General features: G+C 33.1%; 1 protein-coding gene across 3 annotated transcripts in view; it reads right to left on the bottom strand.

Moving 5' to 3' along the window:
• Positions 1-24,676, bottom strand: part of RDX (radixin) — a 72,681-nt gene that overhangs the window by 28,863 nt on the left and 19,142 nt on the right. For 2 of the 3 annotated variants that reach the window (XM_016121123.2, XM_016121120.2), the window contains exons 3-10: positions 24,228-24,311; positions 20,254-20,349; positions 19,451-19,725; positions 14,871-14,954; positions 14,520-14,666; positions 12,979-13,075; positions 11,957-12,120; positions 6,267-6,397 (exon numbers count right to left, since the gene is read on the bottom strand). In XM_016121123.2, coding sequence (XP_015976609.1) covers positions 6,267-6,397; positions 11,957-12,120; positions 12,979-13,075; positions 14,520-14,666; positions 14,871-14,954; positions 19,451-19,725; positions 20,254-20,349; positions 24,228-24,311 — 1,078 coding nt within the window. Of the gene's footprint in view, positions 1-6,266; positions 6,398-11,956; positions 12,121-12,978; positions 13,076-14,519; positions 14,667-14,870; positions 14,955-19,450; positions 19,726-20,253; positions 20,350-24,227; positions 24,312-24,676 lie in introns of those variants that run through there. The other variant, XM_016121124.2, reaches the window with a different exon arrangement.

The raw sequence follows: 24,676 nt of genomic DNA, 5'->3' as shown, positions 1-24,676 counted from the left end.
AACCTACAAGTTTTGAGATTTGGCATGGCATTTGGGAAAAGGAATCTGACTTTAGAACATCACCCTTTTAAGGATGAAGGTTAAAAGTTTCAAGAATAAATTGCCTCTCTCATTAACAGCATGTGGATGGTTATGGTGTTTAATTGGGAGAAGACCAGGAAGTTATTCTAAGTTCAAGCTCACAAAATTTGTTAAAGCTTCTCTTTCTTAGTCTGGCTTGAAGAAAAGCATTACTTGATTTTGACAGGTCTGAGATTTCACAACCCAAATGACATCTATTGTACCCTGAGGGCAAAGCTTAGAAGCTATATAATTGCAACAGTATTAGTAAAGATTATATTAATAAACAAAATATCCCCAAAGGATTACAGACTTTTCTTCCTCTTTCCAACCTAGGGGAATAGTTTATTAAGTATTATATATATATAGTTTTTACCTTGGGAAAAGAATACTATCATAAAAACAAAAGCAAATAAAGTCCCACAATCAAAATTCCTAGAAATCATAAAATTAAGAATGTGATTACAAATTACTCACTGAAAAAGCAATATAAAAATATCTGTACTACATCTCAGCCATGGAATACTATATCACCATAAAAAAAAGAGAAGATCTTTATGAATACAGATGTAATGACTTTTAAGATTATATAACTGAAAATAGCAAGGTGAAAAAGGTTATATGTAAAATACTGTCTTTTGTGTAAGAAAAAAGAGGAAACAAGAATATCTTTGTATGTGTATTGCGTATTTGCTTATTTTGTAGCTGTAAAAAATAAGTATTAAACGTTCCCAGCAGAGTGGAATAAGGTGGGGCAGAATACAGAGATTTAGACTTTGTGGATACCAAAGCATCCAAGACTTGAAGAAGACTAAATAGAAAAGTTAGCCCTAAATCTGCATGCTATTTCTTCTCAAGATGTTTGTCAACTCCTAAAATGTACACATAGGGGGTTAGACACTAGTAAACAAACAAAAAATCAAGCAAAACTATTTAGACACTAGTAAACAAGTGAAAAGTCTAAAGACCTTAGAGAAATTAACACTCTTGCAGCGGGCAGTCAAAAGTTGGAGTTCAGGGTCCTCTAAGATGATAGGGCCCTCATAAATATTCAGCCTTTCAGATTACGTCCCCAAAGGGCTACAGACAAGCGGTGAGGAAAACCAGAAAGAGACCAACCTTAATACAGCGTGAGACCCAGCTCAACCCCCTCAAGGTGATCCATACATATTCTGCCTGTCAAAAGAAAATTAAGTCCTCTCTAAGGGAAAATAACATCATCCAAAGTCTAACTTTTCACACACAATGTTGGGCATTCGACCAAAATTACCAGGCATACCAAGAAATGGGACCAAATGACCTCCTCCAAGTCCCCCTCCCCTCCTCCCCTGCCAAAAAAAAGAAAATCAGACTATAAAATAAATCCAGAGATTATCCTGTATTATAATGGATTATATCAGAGCCAGCAAATAAGGACGTTAAAATAACTATGATGACTGCTTATCTAGGAGAGCTAGGAAAAAAGCAAAGCATGAGATAAGAATCAAAGACCAGAGGAACACTGACAATAAATAATGTAGAAACTGACCTTCAGGCATCTTACAAATCTTCTGCAAAGATGCTAAGGGTCAGAGTACCCATTATAATTATAAAAACATTAAATTTATCTAACTTTACCCTATGGTTATGACCATATTCTCCTTTTGCTATCTTCCAGAAACTTTGTGTTACTTTTAACACATAGGTCCAAAGTCCAAAGTCCCTCCACTGAGAAACATCTGCTAAAAATTCAGATCTTTGACAGAGACCCAGATGCATTAATTTTATTTTAGCAAATCAGTGACCCACTACAATCATACATTTAAAAAAAGCCTCCCCCCAAAGAAAAACATATATTACCACCAAATAATCATCAAAACTATAAATGTAAAAAGCATGGGAAGCTCCTTCTGTGGCTGAGAATGAAAAGTTAAGGAAAAAACATGGGAAAAGGCTAGATTTGGGGTGTTGGAAACTCAACAGAATAGCTGTATTCAGAAACTGTTATGACATCGTCAACCCATAGACGCTTGCAGCAAAGACATCCCAAAAACTTATCTTCCTTTCTTGAACTTGCCATCTCCAGAACTTCTTTTTCTGAAGGTCTCTATTCAAAAAGGATTATAAATAACTAGAATGAGAGGCTATAGTAGATGACAGGATAAGAAAAGTATAACATAGCAAATAAAAACAGAAAACCGCCAATTCAGGAATGATCCAGGAGGTGCATCACCTAGCAGCAATATCATAGGGGAAGAGGGTACATGCTGTAAAATATGCAGAATATCTAAACTGTTGACTCAAACCAAGGAGTCCAGTCTTGGCAGATCTTAAATTATTCTGGAGATTTAGTTTGTCCTGTTACAAACTCAATGACTCCCTGTAATACCTTTTCAAATAATTATTTTCCTTTATTCAACTTCAGGATTTTAACTTATAAAAGTATGCAATGTGCAACAATAATTAATGCCATAAAAGGTAATGTAAAATCTGACAGTAAGCCCAAGAGTTGTCTTTGAAACATGCTTCCTACTGCACTGACTAAATGTATTTTATTGTATACCTATTACTCATTTATAAAACATGTCAGTTACAAATTTTTCTAGACAAAACAGATAATTGAACAGTGTGGCACTAGCAATAGGTTAGACAAATAGGTAAGTGGAACAGAGTCTAGAAATACCCATACATAAATATACAGTTTTTGGATTTGTGACAAAGGTGATGCTGTAACACAATGGGGAAAGAATGGTCTTTCCAATTAACGGGTCTGGGTCAACTGGAAATACATATGGGGGAAAAAAACCTTGAGCCAGACACATAAAACACTCTTATGTCCCAAAATCAAGATGAATAATGCAATTTAAAAATGGGCAGAAATTTTAAAAGCACATTTTTTCAAAGAAGATGTATAGCAGCCAATATGGAAAGATGCTCAGCATTATAAACCATTAGGAATACACAAATAAAAACCATTTCACGCCCATTAGGATAATTATACTCCAAAAAACAAACATTAACAAGGATTGTGAGGAGTGGAGAAATCACACACTACTAGTGGGAATATAAAATGGCACAGTGGCTTTAGAAACCAGTTTGGTAATTCCTCAAAAAGTTAAACAAAGTTACTACATGACCCAGCAATTCCACTCTCAGGTTTATACCCAAAAGAAATGAACACATATGAATACACAATAATTAGCTCACTAATGTTCATATCAGCATATTCATAATAGCCAAATAGTGGAAACCCAAATGTCCAAAAACTGATGAATAAAATGTAGTATATCCACAGAATGAAATGATACTCAGCAATAAAAAAATGTACTTGATACATGCTACATGGATGAAACTTGAAAACCTTCTGCTCAGTGAAAGACCACATTTGCATGAGTTCATTAATATGAAATATATAGAATGAGTGAGTCCATAAAGAGAGCACATAGATTAATAGTTGCTTGAGCTGGGGGGAGAAAAGATTGGAAAGAAATGGGAGTGACTGACAAAGGGTATGGGATTCCCTTTTGGGGTGATGAAATTGTTTTAAAATTGTGTTGATGGTTACACAGCTCTAAGAATAGACTAAAAACCACTGAATTGCACATTTTAAATGGTTAATTGTGTAGCATGTGAATTATATTTCAACAAAGCTATTAGATGCTTTGTAAAAATTCATAGACCCTTACACCTAAGAGGTATGCACATTATTATATCTGTACTATACTTCAAAGAAAAATAATTTTTAATATTACTATAAATTTTGAAAAATCTCAGAAAACTAAGGGATTATTTACTTCCATTGCAGAAATAAGAGCAAAAGGAAATCAAGAGGTTAAAATGACTTGCTTATGGTCATATTCTAAGTTAATGATAGATTTAAAGCTTAACTACTAACTGTAAACAATATACACCTAAAGGGGGCAACCTCCTCCTACTCACAACTTCTTTTATCACATCAACAAACTTACTTCCTTCATTGCACTTAACACTACATCAAATGATTTTCACTATCTTTTAAGAACAGTGCCTAGGTGTTCTTACCCACTAGGTATTTAGTAAGTATCCAGAATGAAATCACTAACCCCAACTCTTCCCTGTGGTTAGTCTTTTTGAAGGTAGGAATTCACTTTGTTAATTATTCAAACAGTAACTGAATGCAAGTCTGATTGTATTATATCTTGAATATAGTAATCGATATACCTTGTAGGTGGTTAAAAATTATAAAGATAAATAATTTAACAATGATGAATTAGAAAAATGTAAAATGGTAGAATAGTTCTATTTAAGGATTTATGAATCATTTCAAATAATTACTTGAATAAAAAAATTTTTTATTTAAGAATAAAATGACAATAATGAAGTATAGAAAAGTTTCTTCTCAAACAAAAAATTATAGGCTTATCTACTAAATATCAGGACTTAGATATGGCCAGAGTTACTGCATCTGAATGAGAATTTAGCATTAATTACGAGACAATCATGCAGATTTTAGGATGCCTGGGAAAGCTTTATTATTAAAAAGAGAAAACAAAAAACAAAAAAAACAATTGGATGTTCTTTGCTTTAAGATGACTGATATGAAATTGTCTTGATAGGGATGCTCTATATTCTTTCTTATGTTCTATCTTCCTTATATTCTTTAGTGCTTCTTACTTGAGTAGTTTTCTGTGTGTAAATCACTAATATTTTTATTATACATCCTAAATAAATGAGATTGAAAGGTTTAATAAGTAGCTGTTCTCTCAGAAAAGGTATTACGTAAGTGAAAAAGTGCTATCAATCTTTCTTTAATCAGACCGGTATCATAATTTCTTTAAACTTTTTTTTTTTTTTTTAAGAACACACTTTAGTACATTTCAGGGACTAATTTTACATTACTCTTCCTCTATAAGTATTGTTTTTACTCTTCCCATGGTATTTAGTATACATTACCTCACTTTATTAATATTTTTATGTGTATACCTTATTTCTGTCAACCAAACTTCACTCTCATGCATGCTATACATTTGTATTCCTAAAATGCAGCATAGAACAGGCACTTCATGAATGTCTAATTAATGAAAGGCACCTTGAACGGGAGAAACAGCACCAAGCTGGAATTCAGGAAACAAATTATGCCCTTGTGCTGTGTCCTGTGAACAAATCCTTGCTACCTCTGGGCTTTGAAGTAGTTTCTAGGTCTTTTCTAGCTCTGAGAAGTGAGACTTCTAATGAGTCAGAATAAAACCTAGGTTTTTTTCTATTTATTCCTATAGAATTATTTCCAGTCCTCTTGGAACTGGAATAATCAACCAGTTTATGAATTTACAGCAATCCCTATGACTCTAGATATTTATTTGCAAATGATCCTACTCACTGCTCAAGGGCATCTCCCAACTACAGCAGGCCAGTGTATGGAATGGAGATAAACCTTAAAGTTATTTTTATACCTTAAATAAGATTTAGTAAATCTTCAACAGAATAATAACCTTATTCTATTTCCAACAGAACTAATGGCTAGTTCTACTAATTTGTCAGGAAAAAAGGTATTAATTCTAGTTTTATAAATAGTGTAAATTTCATGTTGCCACAAGATCCTACTGCTTAGGAAGGAGGAAAACATCTTATTTTGCTCAATACTTTTTCTTCTTTTGTTCTCCTCACTATTCATTGTTTGAAAGTAGTATATCCTAGAGTTACTTAAACCATGCTCTCTAAATCCAATGTATCATTTCCACACATTGTAGTATTTTGGTTACGTACAGCCTAGAAAGTAGGTTCTTCACACACTTCCATGTGTTGCGAACTTTTTAAAATACTGAAATCAAATTTAGAGACTGAGTTTCAAAAGAGTTTATATAGTTAGAATAGCTTAAAATGCCTTACATTAAAGTACTTATATACCCATAAAGCACTGTATAAATGCTTTTGTTTAAATGCCAGAAAGTATTGAAAATGTATTCTTATTTATGGAACCCTAAACAAGAGAAATAAATTAATAATTATAGTCATTTACAATATATAATAAACATGAAAACATGTAAGTATATGAAAGAGAAAGACTACATGAGCACTATATAGTTGAATGTGCCTTAAACATGTTCATGAAGTAATTCAACTAAGTTTAATTTGGTAATTAAATGTAATTACTCTTTATAAAACAAATATGGTTTAATGGTAATAAGGAAATACTATTATCTGACAACAGAGCAATAATTTTGAATCCAATGTCAAAAAGAAACTTGTACCTTTTTGGGCTTTCATTGTTTGTTCTTCAATTTGCCTTAAACGTTCCATTAGCTCTTCTTTTTCACGTTCTATTCTTTCTTTTTCCTTTTCTGCTATTTCTCTTTTCTTCTTTTCATTCTCTAATTGTGCCCTTAAAAGAAAGTGCAATTGCTTTGTTACAAATTAGTAACTAGAAATATTCACATGAAACCTAAGTACTGTGAATCAACTAAGAAGAAACTACAGCATATTTCAAGTCTTCATTATATTCGGTTGTGTTCAAAAATTCATATAGTTAAAAATACAGGACTAGCCTGTTATATACACAAATACTGTATTATAATATGTGTTTCTTATAGGGTCACAATAAATACAGTAAATGACTGTTCTAAAAAATACTAAAAACTGAACCATTTTAGGAAGATTCTCAAAGGACAAATATTGAATACTGCTAGTTAAGTAAAACTGTCAAATACATCTCATAAGTGCAAAACATGTTTTTAATGTAGACTTGTGTGGAAGAAAAAAATTAGGAGATTCATCACTTGCATGCTCAATGAACTTTGACAATTACTATAGGTCAGCATGAAAGGATTTAACTGCACAGTTGCCACACCCAAGAAAATGACTTCTTTAGATTAGCGAGAGGCCTTCCACTGGGGGCAATAACAAAAACCTGAAGGGAGCTCATAAGGCTCTTTTATTTTAAATGGTAAAATAACCTGGCAGGGCATCAATTTTCAATCATTAACAATAAATTAATATGTTAATTTCTAAGGTAGTACCAATTTATGCTTAGATACAAGATGGCAATCATTTTTAACTCTTTTGACAATTCCATTAGAATGATAGCAGGTATTTAATGCTGTTTAAAAAGACCATCATGAGAACTCTGTGGGAAAGACTGCCTCCATCATTTAGCTGCATCTGCCATGGGTCTGAAACTATTCCTTTAACATACAACCAAATTCATTCATCGAACATCTACCTACCAAGCGCCTACCATGGGTCTGACTATGTCGAGGGCCAGAAATATAAAGTTAAATAAGAGTTAGATGACACTATTATCAGATAATATCTATAAGTTTAATCAACATTAAATATTCCCACTACTTTAATGGGAATGGCTTTTAAAAAATTCATTGTATTTTCATCTCTGAAACTTATCTGAATATGTCTAAATGTCCCCCCAAATCCATCACCACCATCTGGTGCCAATTGTGAATGTCAAGCACAAATCCATGCAGTTTTTCATCTTCTAGTCTCTGATAAACTTACCAATAAAGTTTCATCAAAGTTCTTTTTCCTTACTTTATAAGACCCAAATTTAAAAATTCCTGTAGTTCCTAGGTACCTACCTGCCCCCAACACTGGAAGAGAATCCAGCTTTGGGGCAAAGAGGTAGAGTTGTGATGAGTCAGCAAGAGGTAAGACAGATAACTGATGGTAACCTCCCAGTGCATCAAATCAAAACATGAGGTTTACAGGTCACTACACCTCCCCAACTAGTGTTAATAAACCTCAAAGGATTTAAGACTCTAGGTCTTAGAGCTCACCTACTAGAGGCGAACTCTATCTCTGTCCTGAAGTCTCCACAAGGAACATTCTCAAAAGCCAGGAGAATCAACAATCAATTTTCTACCCCCAACTTGACCTCCTTCTATAGCACAATTGCCTTTTTTACTTCCTATCCTATTTCAATCTATAAAGTATATACAAGTATGTACAGGCAAAGAGGTTTAAGAATTTGGGAGCCTCCACCCCTCTAGAAGACATGAGTGACAGAGGCTTAAACAAATGTTTGAGGTTCCCAATTTCCTTGAGTAAAAGAAGGGCCTGGGGGACCCCACAGAGGCTGCTGCCCTTTCTGTATTCTTTAGAATGCTGTAAACACAGTCTGTCTCTGAGAGTAAAAGCACAGTACCTTTCAAATAACTGCTAATATGGCCAAGAGCTACTCTGTATTCATATCAGGTTGCCTGCCCTAGGATGTTGATCAGCCTCCCAGTCTCTGCTCAGTCACATCCACTGCTGCCATAGTTCCCCAAGACAGTTATTTCCCTCTTTCCCTGAGGCCCTGAGACTCACCACAAACAAGATCTCCAGACCTAAAGGCTACAATAATATTCCATGAGCCTAAAACCTTGCAGGTCTAGCTCTGGCACATGTATGGCCCCTTCTGGAGACGGCTGCTGGTTTTATTTAGTTTTTCCCTATTGATGTTTCATTTCTTCTTCCTCAAGCATAGAGGTTAAGAGGAAAAGGAAACAGGAAAAAAGACTGAAGATAACCTGGCCACAAGCAGGTGAGGGGAGGGGATTTAGTCTTCATACTGAAAAACAATAAATGTAACACCAGATGTTTAAATTGATTATAATATTTAAAACGCTTTACAAAGTTTACTCTGCTGAACTCTTACAAATCTTGAGTCTCACATCTTATAAGAATTCCCCCAACTACAGCCATCTCCGCCTAACACTCCATTCAATGAATACAACAGATGCCTTTGGCTCTCCACATCCCTTAGTGATACTGAGTTTTTACAGGCCTGTCTTGTCTCCCTTATGATACTCGAAGAGCTTGCTTATCCCCTAAACACTGTTCAACTGGGAGACCAATCTGGTCTATTCACTGGCCCTCAGGCATGCTGTGCATATTCTTATCTCTATACTTTTGCTTTTGCTGGCTTCCTTTTCTGAAAATATATTCCCCTAACTCTCAAGCCTTAGTAAAGTCCCACTTTCCCCATGAAGCCTCTTGTATAATGATTACTCTAAACCATAGATATAAATATTTTTATTTAGAGTTTGGGTTTGAAAACACTCATTTGACCAAGTTCTATTTCAAGAATATAAATAACATATTAACAATTCTCTGTACTGACGTGAGAAAAACATTTTAGAATACTTTACTTTGTAAAGACTATTGGATGGGCCGAATTCCATTTTTCTTAAGTGAAGATTAAAAACTTTATATTCAACTTCTATTCAAACTATATATTAAGAACTATTATAATAGCTACTATTTATTAAGGTCCAGGTACACTGCTAAATGTTTGTATATCAATGTCATTATTTCTCACAAAAACACTTGAAGGTAGGACTATTATTTTCATATTAAAAGTAAGAGAACAGCGGTTTAGAAGTTTTGTTCAACAAGTGTTAGAAGATTTATCTAGTTCCAAAGCCTGTATTCTTTGTATAATTCCAGCTGTGCCCTAGTGATACAGGCAGCCAGCCATGACACAGAATATCACAGAGCTAACCTACAATTGGTATGTGGGTTATGTGACAAGAAATTGTAAACTCGAGGTTCAGTTTTTAAATTTGGTAACCATTTTAGCCATACAAAAATTGTTCAGAAATACAGAATAAATCATTGTTCAATTTTGGATGCAAATAACGTCAGAGCACTGATGACAAAGATCAACAACCCATAGTATATAACATCATTTTCACTGCGAAAAACCCAAAGTTATGAGAGTTATGGGAAAAGACTACAGTCACGTATACCAAGGTATTACAGTTTGGAAAGAGGCTTCCTTGTTGCCCCTTCCCAACTATTGTTCTTGCCTCAGGGTCCAGCAGCTCAGGCAGCACACCTTTGAGCATTCCCCCAAGTACGTCTGCTGGCTACTCTGCCAATGGGCTTGACCAAAGATGTTTCCACATATTCAGCTGTTATTCCTCTCTCTCTCTCTGACATGTAAAGCAGGGAATAAATGAAGACTTTTTTTTTTCCTGAAAGACCTGCCGAATCCCTAGGTGGCTAGACTAATATAAAACATCCTCTAGACAGTAAAATGAATTAAACAGTTACTGAATTCCTATGCACAAGGTAGTCAATAAACACTTGCTAATGAAAGGCTATAAAATTCATCCAAGACAGGAACTACGGAATTGTTAATTGTATGAAAAAAAGAAACTTAAAAGTCTTCCACTTTCATCTAGGCCTTAGAGTAACTAAAATATATAGCACCATTACCAAATGGTTTTATTAATCATACTGCATATACTAGAAGCCATACAGCACTCCTCTCTGTGTGAGAAGTAAAGGACAAAGAGACAAATATATTTACATTAAGAATATAAATAATATCAACATTATAGACCAGCAGAACGGTTAGGGTGCATTATGGAGTGATGAGTATGAGATAATACAATTGGTACTCTGTATCCACCAGTTCCTCATTCATGGATTCAACCAACCATAAATCAAACATATTTGAAAAAAAAAGTTACACTGTTGGTGATGTGTACTATGCAGTTAAGCCTATAATGACTGTGTCTGTACTGAACATATACAGATTTTCGTCATTATTCCCTAAACGATACAACTACTTCTATAGCTTTTACTCTGTATTAGGTATTGTAATTTCGAGATGATTTAAAATATAGAGGAGGATATACATAGGTTGTTATATGCAAATACTATACCATTTTATATAAGAGATTTGGATACCCATGAGGGACCTGGAACAAATCCCCTACGGATACCAAAGAATGATTGTAATTTCTTATTTAACTCATGAAATGGAGGCAAGGGAGGGAAGGGAGAAAAAGTGAGGGTGAGGATGATGGTGAGATGGAAGGAAGGGGAGAATTAGGGAGAAAGGCTATAATGGATCAAAAATATATAGAAAAGTAAGGCTCAATAAAGAACTATTTTTAAAAATATATAAGGCTAGATCCTAGGCCACATCAGAGCAATAAAAAATGAGAAACCAAAGTAACAATCCAACTTAGTATCTTTAATGGTGGGTCAGAAATTACTGTAAGGTTTCAAGCCTATATAAAAATGCAGATAAGTTGAGAGGAACAATCTGAAAAGAATAACTAAATTACACAGAATATTTAAGAAAAAATTACATCATTCAAAAAAACACTAAGAGTATATAGGTAGCAAAATTCTATCTAGCAGAGGCTGATTGTTAGATACAATTCACGTAATTGTCAGTATGTTTGAAATATATAAATTTATATGTTTAGGGCCCCTCAATTTTGTTTTCTTTAGGATCTACATTATTTCTTAGATTATCCTGTATTCTACAAAGACTTCCTCAAAATAAAGGTTAACTTTAGTTTGGTGTCTAGATTTTTTCAAATAAAGTATAAAGTATAAATTAATCTAGAGTTGGATTTGAAAATTTTGTTGTAGACCCAGGAATCTGTTTCAAGGGTTGATAAAGACTTTATTCAATATCTTTCCATTTCAAAAGCTCTGAATTTAACATATTTTAAGGTTTTTCCCCTAAGAGTCTAAGCAAACCATGGTTAAAAAGATCAGTGCTATTGGCAGGGAGTACTGGTGACTTTTCACTTGAGTTCTACAATGTCAGTGACATTGTTTCAAAAACATGCAGCACATTCCTATCCTGAGAAATTAAGAAATATAAATTGCAAGCAAAATAAACTTGAAAATTTCAAACAACTATATCTAAACCAATGTCTGTCAGTAAAAAGCATGATAAAAGCACATCTGTGAAATCATGAAAAGCTATAATTTCTCAGAAATATCTGTCAAAGATTTCTAACTTGAAAATTATACATACACATTTTAAAAGAACATAGTGATATGCTGTCATTCAATTATGATACAATAAAAATAATGTAAAATGTAAATTCTGCGTATGTTAAAAAACTGAGGCATTCTTAAGTTATAGACAGTTTAGTCCTATCGATCAAGAATGAAAGGCTATTTATATCCATACCGTTCCAACTGCTTCTGATGTTTCTCCTCCCTAGCCTGCGCCTTCATCTGTTGTACTTCAATAGTATCAGGCTTCCTTCTTCGCATGTATAGTTCATGGTTTCCCATACACAAGGCCAAAATCCGCTTATTGATTCTCAGACGAGGTGCATAAAAAACAAAATCCTAAATGTAAAGTAGTCTGAATTTAAAATCGTCCTGAAGGATAGTCTCTCACAATAATTTGTACTATATTTCAATATGTGGTATAAACTCTAATGTCACATTACATATAGTTTAGAAATCATAAATTTCCTAACTCCTAGTGAGTAATGCCATACTTTCGCAAAACTGGTTCCTCACCTTTTCAGTCTGTACCAGTTTTGTAGAGATTAATCTTATCTTCTCAATAGGTTAGATGTCATTTATTATTTTTTCCTCTCCAAAGTAACTATAAACATCTGTTCCTTCACCACAGAGGGTTATTTTGTTTACCTTTACCATACTTATCTCAAAACTGGTCTTTGTTCAGGGCTGTCAAGTTTTTAAACCTAGAAATGTTCTTCTATTCTTTTTGTCTTTTCAATAACTGACAGAATATAAAAGTATTCTTGACACTAGAGGAATTAAAGAAACTATTTAAATAAAGATTTCTTAAGTTTAAGGCTCTGAGTTACAAAAATACAAAGTTTATAATGCAAACTATAAACAGAATAATATAGAATAGGGCTACCTCTGCTATATTCAAGCCACCAAGAAACAAGCTTTTTTTAATTGCTTCTTAGAAATGGTAATTATATTCGACTACCTAATATCTTATAGTTGAATCTCTATTAAAATAAAACTAATATTTGTACATTGCAAAAAGATTAAAATCTTGTGTTTTTAATAACATCATCTCATCATGAAAAAAGTTCAACTGTGGAAAAAGAATGTTCCTTGGGTGGAATTCAATACACGAACAATGCCATTCTTCAAGTAATATCATAGCAGAGGCAGAAATTTAAGGTTAATACATAAAACATATGAAAGAATTTTACTTACAGGGGCCTTTTTGTCGATTGGCTTTATAACAAATTTTTTATCATTAAATGAAATATTCCTGATTTCACTCCAGGGAAAACCAATTTTAGGAGTTAACCTTAAAAACATGAGAGCATCCCTTCAGTTAAAAGCAAAAACAACAGACAGAACTCCTATCAACTTTTTGGGGCCAATTTAGTTGACTGACCATTCTAAGAGTTTCAGATTTTCAAAACATATTAACTTATAACATACGATTGATATTATCTTTTAATGGGAAACCTGATCAATTAAATCACTAAAAAAAAAAAAAAAGAATAACTATCCAAAGATTTTGTAAATGTGTATGAACCTTGATTTTCCTAAAATTACCTAGAAAAAAACTACGTAGTTCTAGAGTATAGAACAGAGTCTCTTGGGGCTTGCAATTACATTTAAATGTTTTCAAACAGAGGGGGTAAAAAAGCTTTTATAGCTTTTCACAGGAATTATGGACATAAGTTGCTAATATAAAAAAATTCTTTCCTCTGTTTCATTTTAAGTGTTAGGGTATTTGTGAATATACTAAAAACACTGAATTTTCAGTACACATTAAAATAATTCTATGATATGTGACTTGTAACCCAAGAAAAAATATTTAAACACTCATATACACAAATGTTTAGATAAATGGTAGAGCTGAATTCTAACTCTATGACTATACAACAGTTGCCCACATTTATCACCAATTTACCACACAGAGATTTAGTCAATCAGATTGGAACAAGTAATTTTACTGTTTCAGACTACTCATCAAATGTGTCACTGCTGTCCAATAACAAGAATATGAAATAACTGTGACACCTATGTTGGCCAAAAGGCATCTTTTAGTCAGTGTTCTGATAATAGAGTATGAAGTCTCTACCTATTTATAGTCCTTCTAATTATTAATCAGACTAGGAACTTCAACACAGCAAAGAATTTTTCCTACCAAAAAAAAAAAAAAACATTCTTTACTCCATATGCAGACATTATACTGCCCTCTAATGGCCACCGAAACAAGTCAAATTACCTACTTAAACGGGGCCAATTTATCTGAATGACCACAAAGTTCCAGATTTTCAAAGTGTAATATAACACACAACACACTGTTGCCAGAATTTTTAATGAAATACTATACTACATTTACATGCTACTTTAAAAAATCCTAAAATGATTTTCTCATATTATTCTCAAAACAATCTTGTGAGGTGAGCCTGGCTTACATGTATTTTTGAGTTAATAACCTGACCAAAGTCACAAAGGTAAATAGTAGCAAAGCCAGTAAAAGAACTTAAATAATATTCTAAAGTTGCACCTCATTTTGATTTTTAAATAATTATGAGGAATATAAGCAATAGGTGAAATTCCAAGATGTTCAGAAAATGAAATATATTTAAAAGCCTATGTGGCATTAACTAATCTTTTCATTTGGGGGGGGAGGGGAAGCAGTAAGAGTAATCAAGACAAAAAAGAACTTTTTAAGAACACAAGATTGAAGCCATATAAACCACTGATTAATGAATAGTTCACTATTTACTTACTTGTCATCATGCTCATAAATATTCAGACCCAAAGCATCAACACCTAGCCACAATTCAGTTCCTTTTTTATTTTTTATTTCAAAATAGTTGACTCCATACATTTCTAAATCTTGTGCAATCTTCAGGTATTCCATCATAGAATCTTCCCTGTTGAAATAAGATTATTATAATATATTTAAGTAAGAATATCTAATACCAAACAAATTACAAAAACACTTTGGATTAAAATTTAGTGCTTTATATTTATTCATATAAGTCAAATATCTTTTGGGAATAATATGATATAGTAATAAGTGTTTTGAAATAAAAACACTTTGAGGGAAAACACTAAGAAAATAGCCACCCAAATACCTTAGCATTCCTCTATGTTCTTCATGCCAGTTCTGTATTCTTTCTTCCCACTGTTCTTTTGTCAGTTTGTGTTGTTCCAAAACACTACAAAGAAAAAAAATCTATGAAAAATTCTCTATGATTGAAAATCAATATTCTTTCAAACATCTATAATCACACCTTGACGGTGGTAGCTGTCATACACATCTATACACAATAAAACTATACAGAACTAATAAATACGCACAAATCGGTGCATATAAAACTGATGAAATTTGAATAAAGTGGGTGGGCTGTATCAATGTCAACATTTTGTTATATTAAAGTTATACAAGATGTTACCATAAGGGAGGGCTGGGAAAAGGACACAAGTGATCTCAGCTTTCACAACTGTATGCAGAACCTATAATTATCTCAAAATAACGAGTTTCTAGGATCCTGAAATTATTTTAAACAACACGTTTTAAAAATAGTTATTATACAGATAGTTTATAATTCAAATGTTTCAAATGAATAAAATATTGGACAAAAAAGAAAAATGATTTTCTCATTATTAATAAAAAAATTAGAGAACAGAAAATCAGAATTCTTGGGCCCTAATTATTTTACTTTATTTACTTTCTTTCCTGCAAAATTTGTTATTTTCTATAGGTAATACTTTAAAAGTATACAAGTGCAAAGTCATACTTTTTCTTACTACCCCATGCCCTCCAAATAACATTAGTTTCTTCTGTATCCTTCCAGCGTCACTTATGGAAGTAAATGTAAGCATCCATGAATTATTTTCTACTAATATTTTAACACCAAATCAGCAAATCCAACATGCATATAATTTACCTACTATGTAAACTATAGAGTATTTATTTCTATTCTCTTCGGGTCATATAATGATAATTATCTTTATTCGTGAATCCTCTGATCCTACTTTACTGATAGCAAAAGCTGTGATGTGAAAATATTATTTTGCTATACAAGATTTTTATATGAAACCCAGGGATTTCTTAGCAGTATAAAGGAATCATAGGATGCAATCTTTCCTGAGATAAGTTACTCACTATTTAGAGTGGATTCTTTAATGGGATCTCAAACAATTATGTTCTTACCATGAACTGCTCCTTTCTCTATTAAGCTCTTGCTTTGGGGGAGAAGAGTTTACTTAAGAAACACTTAAGTTTCCACATTTTTCTTGTCATTATACTACTTTTTCTCTTGCTGTCTGGCCTCTATGCTTACCTGCTTACCAAAAGGAATATAATCAGCCCTGAGGGCACAATTAGTTGAATCAATTGCTGTTATCAGAATGTGAACTAAATCTAAAGGTATGGATTTCTTAAATTGGATGCCACTAAGATTTATGTTATAGCTTTTCACATCTTCCATTTCAAATCTCATTTGTTTGCATTTTGCATAATGCATTTGTATTATTAATCTGCATAACTGATTTGCTGGTATCTAAAACTTCCTTTTTTCTTCTGTCCAGAACACAGGAGCCCTTCATGCCTAAGGTCAATCTGTCCAACTTGACATTAAGCATGTCTATCTGGGCCTTTAAATGAATTCTCCCTCTAATTTCTCAAGATCTTTACTCCATCATTTATGACAAGGGACATATTTATTGTCCCTTGCCTACATATATTATCATCAATACTTATGGTACAGAAGGCAAAGACCACATCCATGTTGCTCACCACTATATTCCCAATGCCGGCACTGAAGAATTCTCAAAAATTCGTAGAGTGAATAAAGGAATTAAAATAAGTAATTCTTTCCCACGCTTCCTTACTCCTAGTTTTTTCTCTTTCTTTTTAACAGCAAACTTCTTTCAAGAACTGTCCATATTCATACCTTTCATTTCCATACCTCACATCCCCAGTCCATCACATTCTAGCTTCAGTCCCCGACACTACTGAAGCTGCTCTTTCTATGGTCACTACCAATCTCCTTTGTTAGACTCAAAAGACATATTAGTTCTCCTCACACTCAACCTATTTGTACTATTTGACACTGCTGACCAGTTTCCCCTTAAAACATTCTTTTACCTTGGCTTCCATGATGTAACACTCTCCTGGTATTATTCTTGAATCTTAGGACTTTTTTTTTTTTTTTTAACCTCGATATACTTTACAGGAACCTCTTCCTCTGTACTTAAAAGTTAAGTTCCAGTGAGGTTTCTCCTAGGCTTTTTTCTCATTCTTTCAAGGTCCACCTCTCATTCCCATGGGTTAATTATCATCTAATTGCTAATTACTCCCAAAACTGTATCTAGAGTTCAAACTGCTCTCCAAGATGTGAACCTACATCTACAAATGGGTACTAGCTCTCTTGGTTATATTATAGGTATTTCAAACTCAAGAGGTTCAAAACTGAAATCTTCCTCTTGCAAAATGTATTCCTTCTCCCCACATCTTGGCAAAAAGATATTACCACCACCTAGATGCCAAGTCAGAAACCTGGCATATAAAAATTTATGTATCTCAAGCTCTTTTAAAAGGAAAGAGGTACTATCTTGTAGAAATGATTATATCACCAGAGAACTAAACTCTACTGTGGGAAAACAGACTGCTTATCCAGGTTTCTCAGTTCAAGAATTGTAAGCCTTGTCAAATTACAGTGTCTGATTTAGGATTACCAAATAACCTTCTGATTACTAATTTTTACTCAGGCATTTAGATAGTGAGAAAAACTGTGCTAAATACTATAAATGAAATAAATCAATCATTGTGAAAGTATTTTCTTCATTATAAACCAAAAACTTAGTATTCTGACATTATAAGTCTCTTTTAAACCTAGGTAGCTTGAATTAGTCCTCAAGACACTATCGACTTGAATAACAAGTCTGGACCTTCAACGCTAAAGACTAAATCTTAAAGAGCATGTGCTATCTTCCTTCTTAAATAGGGTTACAGCGCACATGCCATTTATTTATGTATATTATTATTTATTTTTAATTGAAGAAATGATTTAAATTTCTCCCCAGTCTACCTCCCCCTATCCTGACACATGCATTGAAAATAAAGATATTAACTGGACTTACGTGTGAGTCCAGTGTTCAAAATATTTTTTTAAATCATGACTATTAAATGTAAACTAATTACTTTATCTGGTGCTTAACCAAATATCAATCTGATTTAACACTGAAATATATGTTATACTTGTTGAGATAAAATTTTTTTTTTAATAAACAATTGAGAAAATTTTAAGGATAATTTTGATCAGGCATAATATTTAACTCATGTACTGACTTAAAACTTAATCTGCTGTGCATTTTACTATATATAAATTATACCTTACCTAAAAACAAATCCTTATCTGAAATGAATTTCTACTGTGCCAATAATCAATTACTTAATTCAGTGCTTAAAAAAATCTGAGACAAAGAATTTTGGGTTGGAATATAATCAAAACCAAACATACAGGATAGCAAGTACCTTATATTCTGATTTTTTGATGAACAACATGTATTATTTAACCTTCTAAGATAACTATTATTGCAATATTAAAGGGCAGAGAACAGCCCAACATTTAATAATTAAATACTAAAGCTACTGCACATAATGGTCTACAGAATACAGTTAACTGAAAATAAATGTTAATGCCTATAACCAAAGGAAATTAAACAGTGGACATGAAATAGTTTAGTCTTTATTCATATTTAGTACTTATGAAAAAGAAATTATATCTAAGAGCTTAAGTATTATGAGGAAGTAGTGCACAACTAAATTTTATGTTAAAAATACAGTTTGCCTTTAAATAGAACTTTTAAAATTTGGGAATTTGGACTAAGAACAGTAACAATTTCTCTCTAGGTTCTAAAAGAAAGGTCTCCATGTACACTCTAATATCAGGAACATCTGTGCTACTATTGAGACTTGAAATATCTGAAAGTAATATCCAATACTGTACTTTCTAAATGTCAGAAGTAATACTACCAACACATGCTTGTTTTACATTTTATAGTTAAAACTATAAACCATGTAGTTCATGAACAGTAATCATACATTGAATGGTAGGCACAGCAGAATTAGTATCCCCTTTTGCAGATTCAGGTAAGGAGGCTCAGAGATTTTAGGTTATGCACCAAAGGTCACAAAACTTGCAAAGGGTAGAATCAGTATTCAAAAATCTAGGTCTCTTAATAATTTTTCTTATGCCATGCTACTTTAAAATAACTTATGGAGGCAGCAGTATACTGCAGATAAAAACAGAGAACTAGACTAGCAGTCTGAAAAACTGAGTTTAAAACACCCTTTAAAAAGTTAAAAAATTAATTTTAATTCAATGGAGAAAACAAAAGTTGGTATCTATTATTCTCAAAAGCATTTATTAAGCACCTATCTGCCTGTGTGAGAATTTTTACCAAGCAGCACAGTCATATCCTTCCCCCAAGCTCAAATCTCCATTTATTGTTTATCTGTGGAAATAAGAACCAGAAGTTTTAGGTAATTACAGACTATATAAATCTGCGTAGCTACTGAGTCATGACTTTTAAAACTATAATCTCTGGTTCAACTGGCAACTTAAAATCTTAATTAAAAAATCTATTTACAAACTTCTGAAATAAAACTTTTCAGAAACAGAACATAAAAGCATGTTTCACTTACCGCTGGGGTAGGAGTCTATCATTAGCCAGGTAGCCTTGTTTGTGAATCTCTTTGTTATAATCTCCATACTTGGCTTGGACAGCATAGGAAGCCAAAAGGACTGCAGTTTCTGGTGGGCAATATATCTCATCATTTAAGATAGCTTCTTTAACTTGCAAGAAGAAAAGTCTCTGGGTTATTTCTTGAATTAATTCCTCGGAAACATCTTCAGGAAAGAATTTAGCTCTAAATTTGAACTGTAAAGGATTCTCTTTTTTAACATCTTGCTGTGTCACCTGGAACAGTAATTGCAGCTATAATCAACAAAAATCTTAAGTTCACAATTAACTAAACCTAGTCACATCACATTCTTTTTGGAAGAAAGTAGGATGTGAAACATCAGCAAGAATCTAAATCTATAAATAAGATTATAGGTGTGTAAGATTGTAAACCTGTAAAATATATATGAGAAAAAAGATTCTATGCTCACGAATATGATCTATAACTCACAGATCCTATCTAATAACCAGAATGAAACTTCTCTTAAGAGGCTTATCCTGCAGAGGTTTAAATCAAAGTTAAAGTACTAAGTTACACCTAGTAATAGTTCTATGTGTTTTCAATAGGAAAAATAAACATTTCTTTTTCTAAGATGATAAGTTGATAGTGTATTATTGAATTAAAAGACATGACACCTTTAATAATTCAGAGAGATAATTGTAAAAGGAGATTTGAAGTCACCCATTATGCTTCTCTGGCACAAACTGATGACCATAACTTCAGAGTAACTTAATTATAGCTGAACATTATTATGCATACTTTACCTTTTTATTTAGTTTAAGCCATGTAGAATAACCTTTGCTGTCCACATACTGCAGCCCAAAAAACCAGACCTCACGTAAACCAACTGTTTTCACTACCTTAAAAAAAAAAAAAGTTAATTTTAGTTCGTATTCACATTATAACTAAATGGCGCTATACTGTAAAAGAAGAACAAAACCACATAGGTATAACAGGTATATTCCTTTGCTACAGAGTTCTTTCTTAAATTATCATATTAAAAGAACATGTTTGAAAACTTAAATTCAGGTTCGGTATATTAAATTTTAGAGTGTCATTTCAATCTTATTTGATTCACTATTTTATACCTCCTTTTCCTTCTCATCTCCCATGATGAACCCAAGAGATAACGAGAGTGTAGAAAATAACATACAGGGCTATCATAATCCCACTTACCTGTTTCAATTTACCTCCACAACTACACTATTGATTAGGCAAGGCAAATAGTATCATATTGGTGATTAGAGTCTCTGAGGACATGTAAGTATCATGCCCCAGGTTATCCAATTGGTGATTTCACTCACCCCCACTGCTTGCCTTCACTCACCATCACATATTCTATATTCTTCCCTTACTGAGCAAAAAACAAACATGCTTTGCTCATGCTTTTTTCCTCTGCCTAGAATGAATGTTTCTTCTGTACTTTACTACCTGTTAAATAATTTATCACTTAAGGCCCAGTTCAACTAACTTGCATTCTGTGAATGAAGCTTTCCTATCTAAAATTAATCACTTGTTCCTTGATATTCCCATACTACTTCATGTATACTGCTATTTGGAACATATGTTCTATCATTCCATACTTAACTTATTAGTGTATCTATTCCCCTTAACTGTTTAAAACTAAGGACAGTGATTATTTGCCTTATTTATCTTAATATCTATGTCATCTTGAAAAATGATTAGCCTGTGGTAGGCACTCAAAAGTATTAGAGTTAATTAAGTGGTGAGCTAGGACACACACCCAGGATGGTGCCAACACTTTAACAAAAGCATATTAAAGAAACAAAACTAAACAAAACAAAAACATGTATTTAAAATAAAATGAAAGAAATGAACCAGGAGGTGTGAGTTTATTAACAAAGTTTTACAGGAAGATTCAACATTAGTTCTTTAGGGGTAAATATTTTTGTTTTTTTTTTTTTTAGAATATAAAAACATGTCAGGCTTTTAGTTTCAAGATAGCAAACTGAACTGTTCGGTTTACTTTCCCTCTTGAAAAATTTCACTGAAATGACACATACAAAAAAACTAAAAATTGGAAAAAACATTTAGCTGTGCTAGGAAAGGTTACCATCAAAACAAAGCAAAACAAAACATAACTGAGAAATTTCTGTATGATATGGGACATAAAAACTCATACTGATGCAAAAGTCGATCTATGCCAAACAACCAACACTTTAATGTGGACAAAGAGATACAGGATAATTTAACTTCAGCAAAACAAAGACTGTCCCAACAGCAAAAGAAAACAATCCAACTCAGACTGGCAATGGTAGGAAACTTGCACAAAGTATAGCTGGCCTCAACTTTTGCCTCCAGGCTTTGTGTGATTCACAATGCTGGCTAAGTAAAAGGGGGAATCTGCCACAGTGGGCACATGGGACAGTACCTTAAACGTTAGACTATCACGACAAACATCAGGAAGAATAAGAGAGCTCAGTTGTGAAATTCCTTAAAAGACCCGAGAGCCTCAAGTAGCTCTTTCTCTACCTCTGGAAATGTTCTTGGAAACTTTCAATCATGTAGGTACGTAAGTTAAAAAAAAAAAAAAAAAAAAGGCTTGGGCACCTAACTATATGTGTATTTGTAAACTATATACATGTATGTTATCACATTAATACATTATAAAATACATATTTTTAAAAGATTTTGAAAGAGGAAAGATAAAAATATAAACAAACATTTTAATATCTTTTTCTTGCATCCTAACAGATGTTAAGCACTCCCCTTGGAGATATGAATAATCTCCTCTTTAATCCCACAGGCTAGTGAACGTAAATCAGCAAGAAGCAAACAAAGGATCTCGAGCACTCAACTAGAGCCCCCCTACACACAGCATCTGGTTTCAAGCTAATATATTCAGAAGTGAGGCTTTACTACAGGTGAACTCATGTAGCTACGCGCCCTCATTTGAGAGGACCCCTATCTCTACGTCTGCTCCTGACCAGACCAGACCTGGGAACTACCTACCTGCTAGCTCACCCCGTAAAGGCTACTTTTAGATCCTTGCATTCTGACTGAAGTGAATCTGTCAGGAAACAGAACAGTGACTATAAAAATTAACTACTGAGGGAGACCATAAGTTAACAATACTCTTTAACCTAGACCTTTATTTATAATATGAAAAAATGTGCATTATATATATGTATGTATCAAATACTGTTCTATGTACATTACATGGATTCTCAAAACCTCCTAAGGGAGTAATGTTATCATCCTAATTGTACAAATAAGAAAAATAAGGCAAAGAGAATAATTTGTCCAAAGTCAAAAGGCTATAGTTGGGACCCTATTGCAGGCAGATGTGGCTCTACATATTACTGCACTAAATAAATGAGGTTTCATTTCCTCTGGTATCCAAACTAAAGCAATTCTACTTAATAAACGAATATTTTATTTCTCAGTATCAAATACCAAAAGGCCCACTTGCTGATTAGTTTTTGACTAGCACAAACATTTCACTAACTATAAATAATATTTTGATTTGCTACAAAGTACAATAAATGCTAATTTCATTCACATTTTTATTTGAGACAGGCTATATGCTTACAAACAGGAGGCCTAGAAGAATCAATAGAAGTAGATGCTAGCTCACAAGTTAAATCTCTATAATACATGTTGCATGTAGCTGCTTATAATTGTTTTAAAAATCTGCTCACTCACACACACAAAGCCTTTCAACTTCCAAAAAGACCTTATCTGGGCTTTCAAGATTATTAATTACCTAATCAGGAAATTAAGTATACTTTGTCCAAAAAAGAAACAACTTTCCGGAAATTTTTAAATTTTATTTCATTATATTTGATCAGCATGTAATGAAATGACACCTAATAAAACAAAGCTATCTAAGAGATTTAGTGCTGTAATGCCAGAAACTCTCCCCATTCTCTAAGGTCAAGGTGGTCTGACCACAGACTTCTGCTCTCCTGCTTATAAGTAAAAGTTTATGTAAAAGTTATCCTTCTTTAAGTCTCATGCCATGCCAAGATATATCACTTTTCTCCTCTTTGCAATCGTCAATTCACCTTCTTAATCACTTGATATCTGGGCACCAATCCTTTTATTCTCCTTTTCTCAATAAAACTGTATTACTTAACAATATTATATATAACATCACCTGAGAGCTTAAATAACAATAATTTTTTAAAAAAAACTAATAGTAGAGTAAGCCCTAGACAATTAAATCGGAATTTCTGGATGTGGTTTCCAAGCACTGCCTTTTTTAAAAAAGTGCCATAGGTAACTCGGGTATGCACTGAAGAGGAAAAAAAGCCATGATCAGTAATCCAAGTTCCTTAGCATGACACCCATGTTCTAACCCCAAGCTAGCATAGTATGAGCCTAGGACACCAAACTGCTGGTAGATGCCTACTCACAGTTTTTTTAACTCCCTGTGTCTTTGCTCCTGCCACCCCCTCCATCTAGGATCTCCATCTATTCCACTAAGTAGAATATCTTTGAATTCCTTTTAGTCTTCATTACTATGGTTTGCATAACAAATGTTCAATAAATACCCATTACGAGTATTTTTTAAAAAATCCTATCCCCTAAATCTAAGAATGAAAGAATAAGAATATAACTATAGCTATTCAAGACATCTGAGTAGGTAGTGTGAAAAATTCCACTGCTACAATGTTGCATTATCAGTAAAGGTATAGAAAAACAGAGAGAGAAGCTGCAATAGCATCCGCACTATAGTGTTCAAAGCTGCATAGTTCTTGTGGTTAAATGATACCTGGTCAAAAAGTTGTTTGCCAGTTGTATTGGGCTGGATGGCAAATTCCAGCTCAGCATCCATTGTGGTTACTCTTACATTGATCTGTAGTAAAAACAAAAAGGATAATCAGTAGGAAAGAGAATATGCTTTCTAAGTATTAGGCATCAGAAAATACTTTTATGTGTTTTCTAAAATAATGTAAATCGCAACTCCATAATTGTATAGTTTCTTTATTAGATAAAGTGATGTAGTTTGATTTTAATCATAGGAAATCTTAAATCTATTTGAAAGACAGAGACCTTATTAAGTCCCCTTTTAAAAACATTTACTGAATACTTCCCATCTATTAAGCAGTTGACAGTAAGCTTTCCATATTCTCATTTAGCCCCTGCACACTACTAGGGGATATGTTCATTTACATATACACTGAAAGAGTTCCCATTACTTACCTGATGACATATGAATAT

Source organism: Rousettus aegyptiacus, unplaced genomic scaffold (assembly GCF_014176215.1).
Source record: "Rousettus aegyptiacus isolate mRouAeg1 unplaced genomic scaffold, mRouAeg1.p scaffold_m13_p_5, whole genome shotgun sequence".
Taxonomy (NCBI): Eukaryota; Metazoa; Chordata; class Mammalia; order Chiroptera; family Pteropodidae; genus Rousettus; species Rousettus aegyptiacus.
The sequence above is the reverse complement of the archived record's forward strand: the minus strand, read 5'-3'. Positions and strand labels throughout refer to the sequence as shown.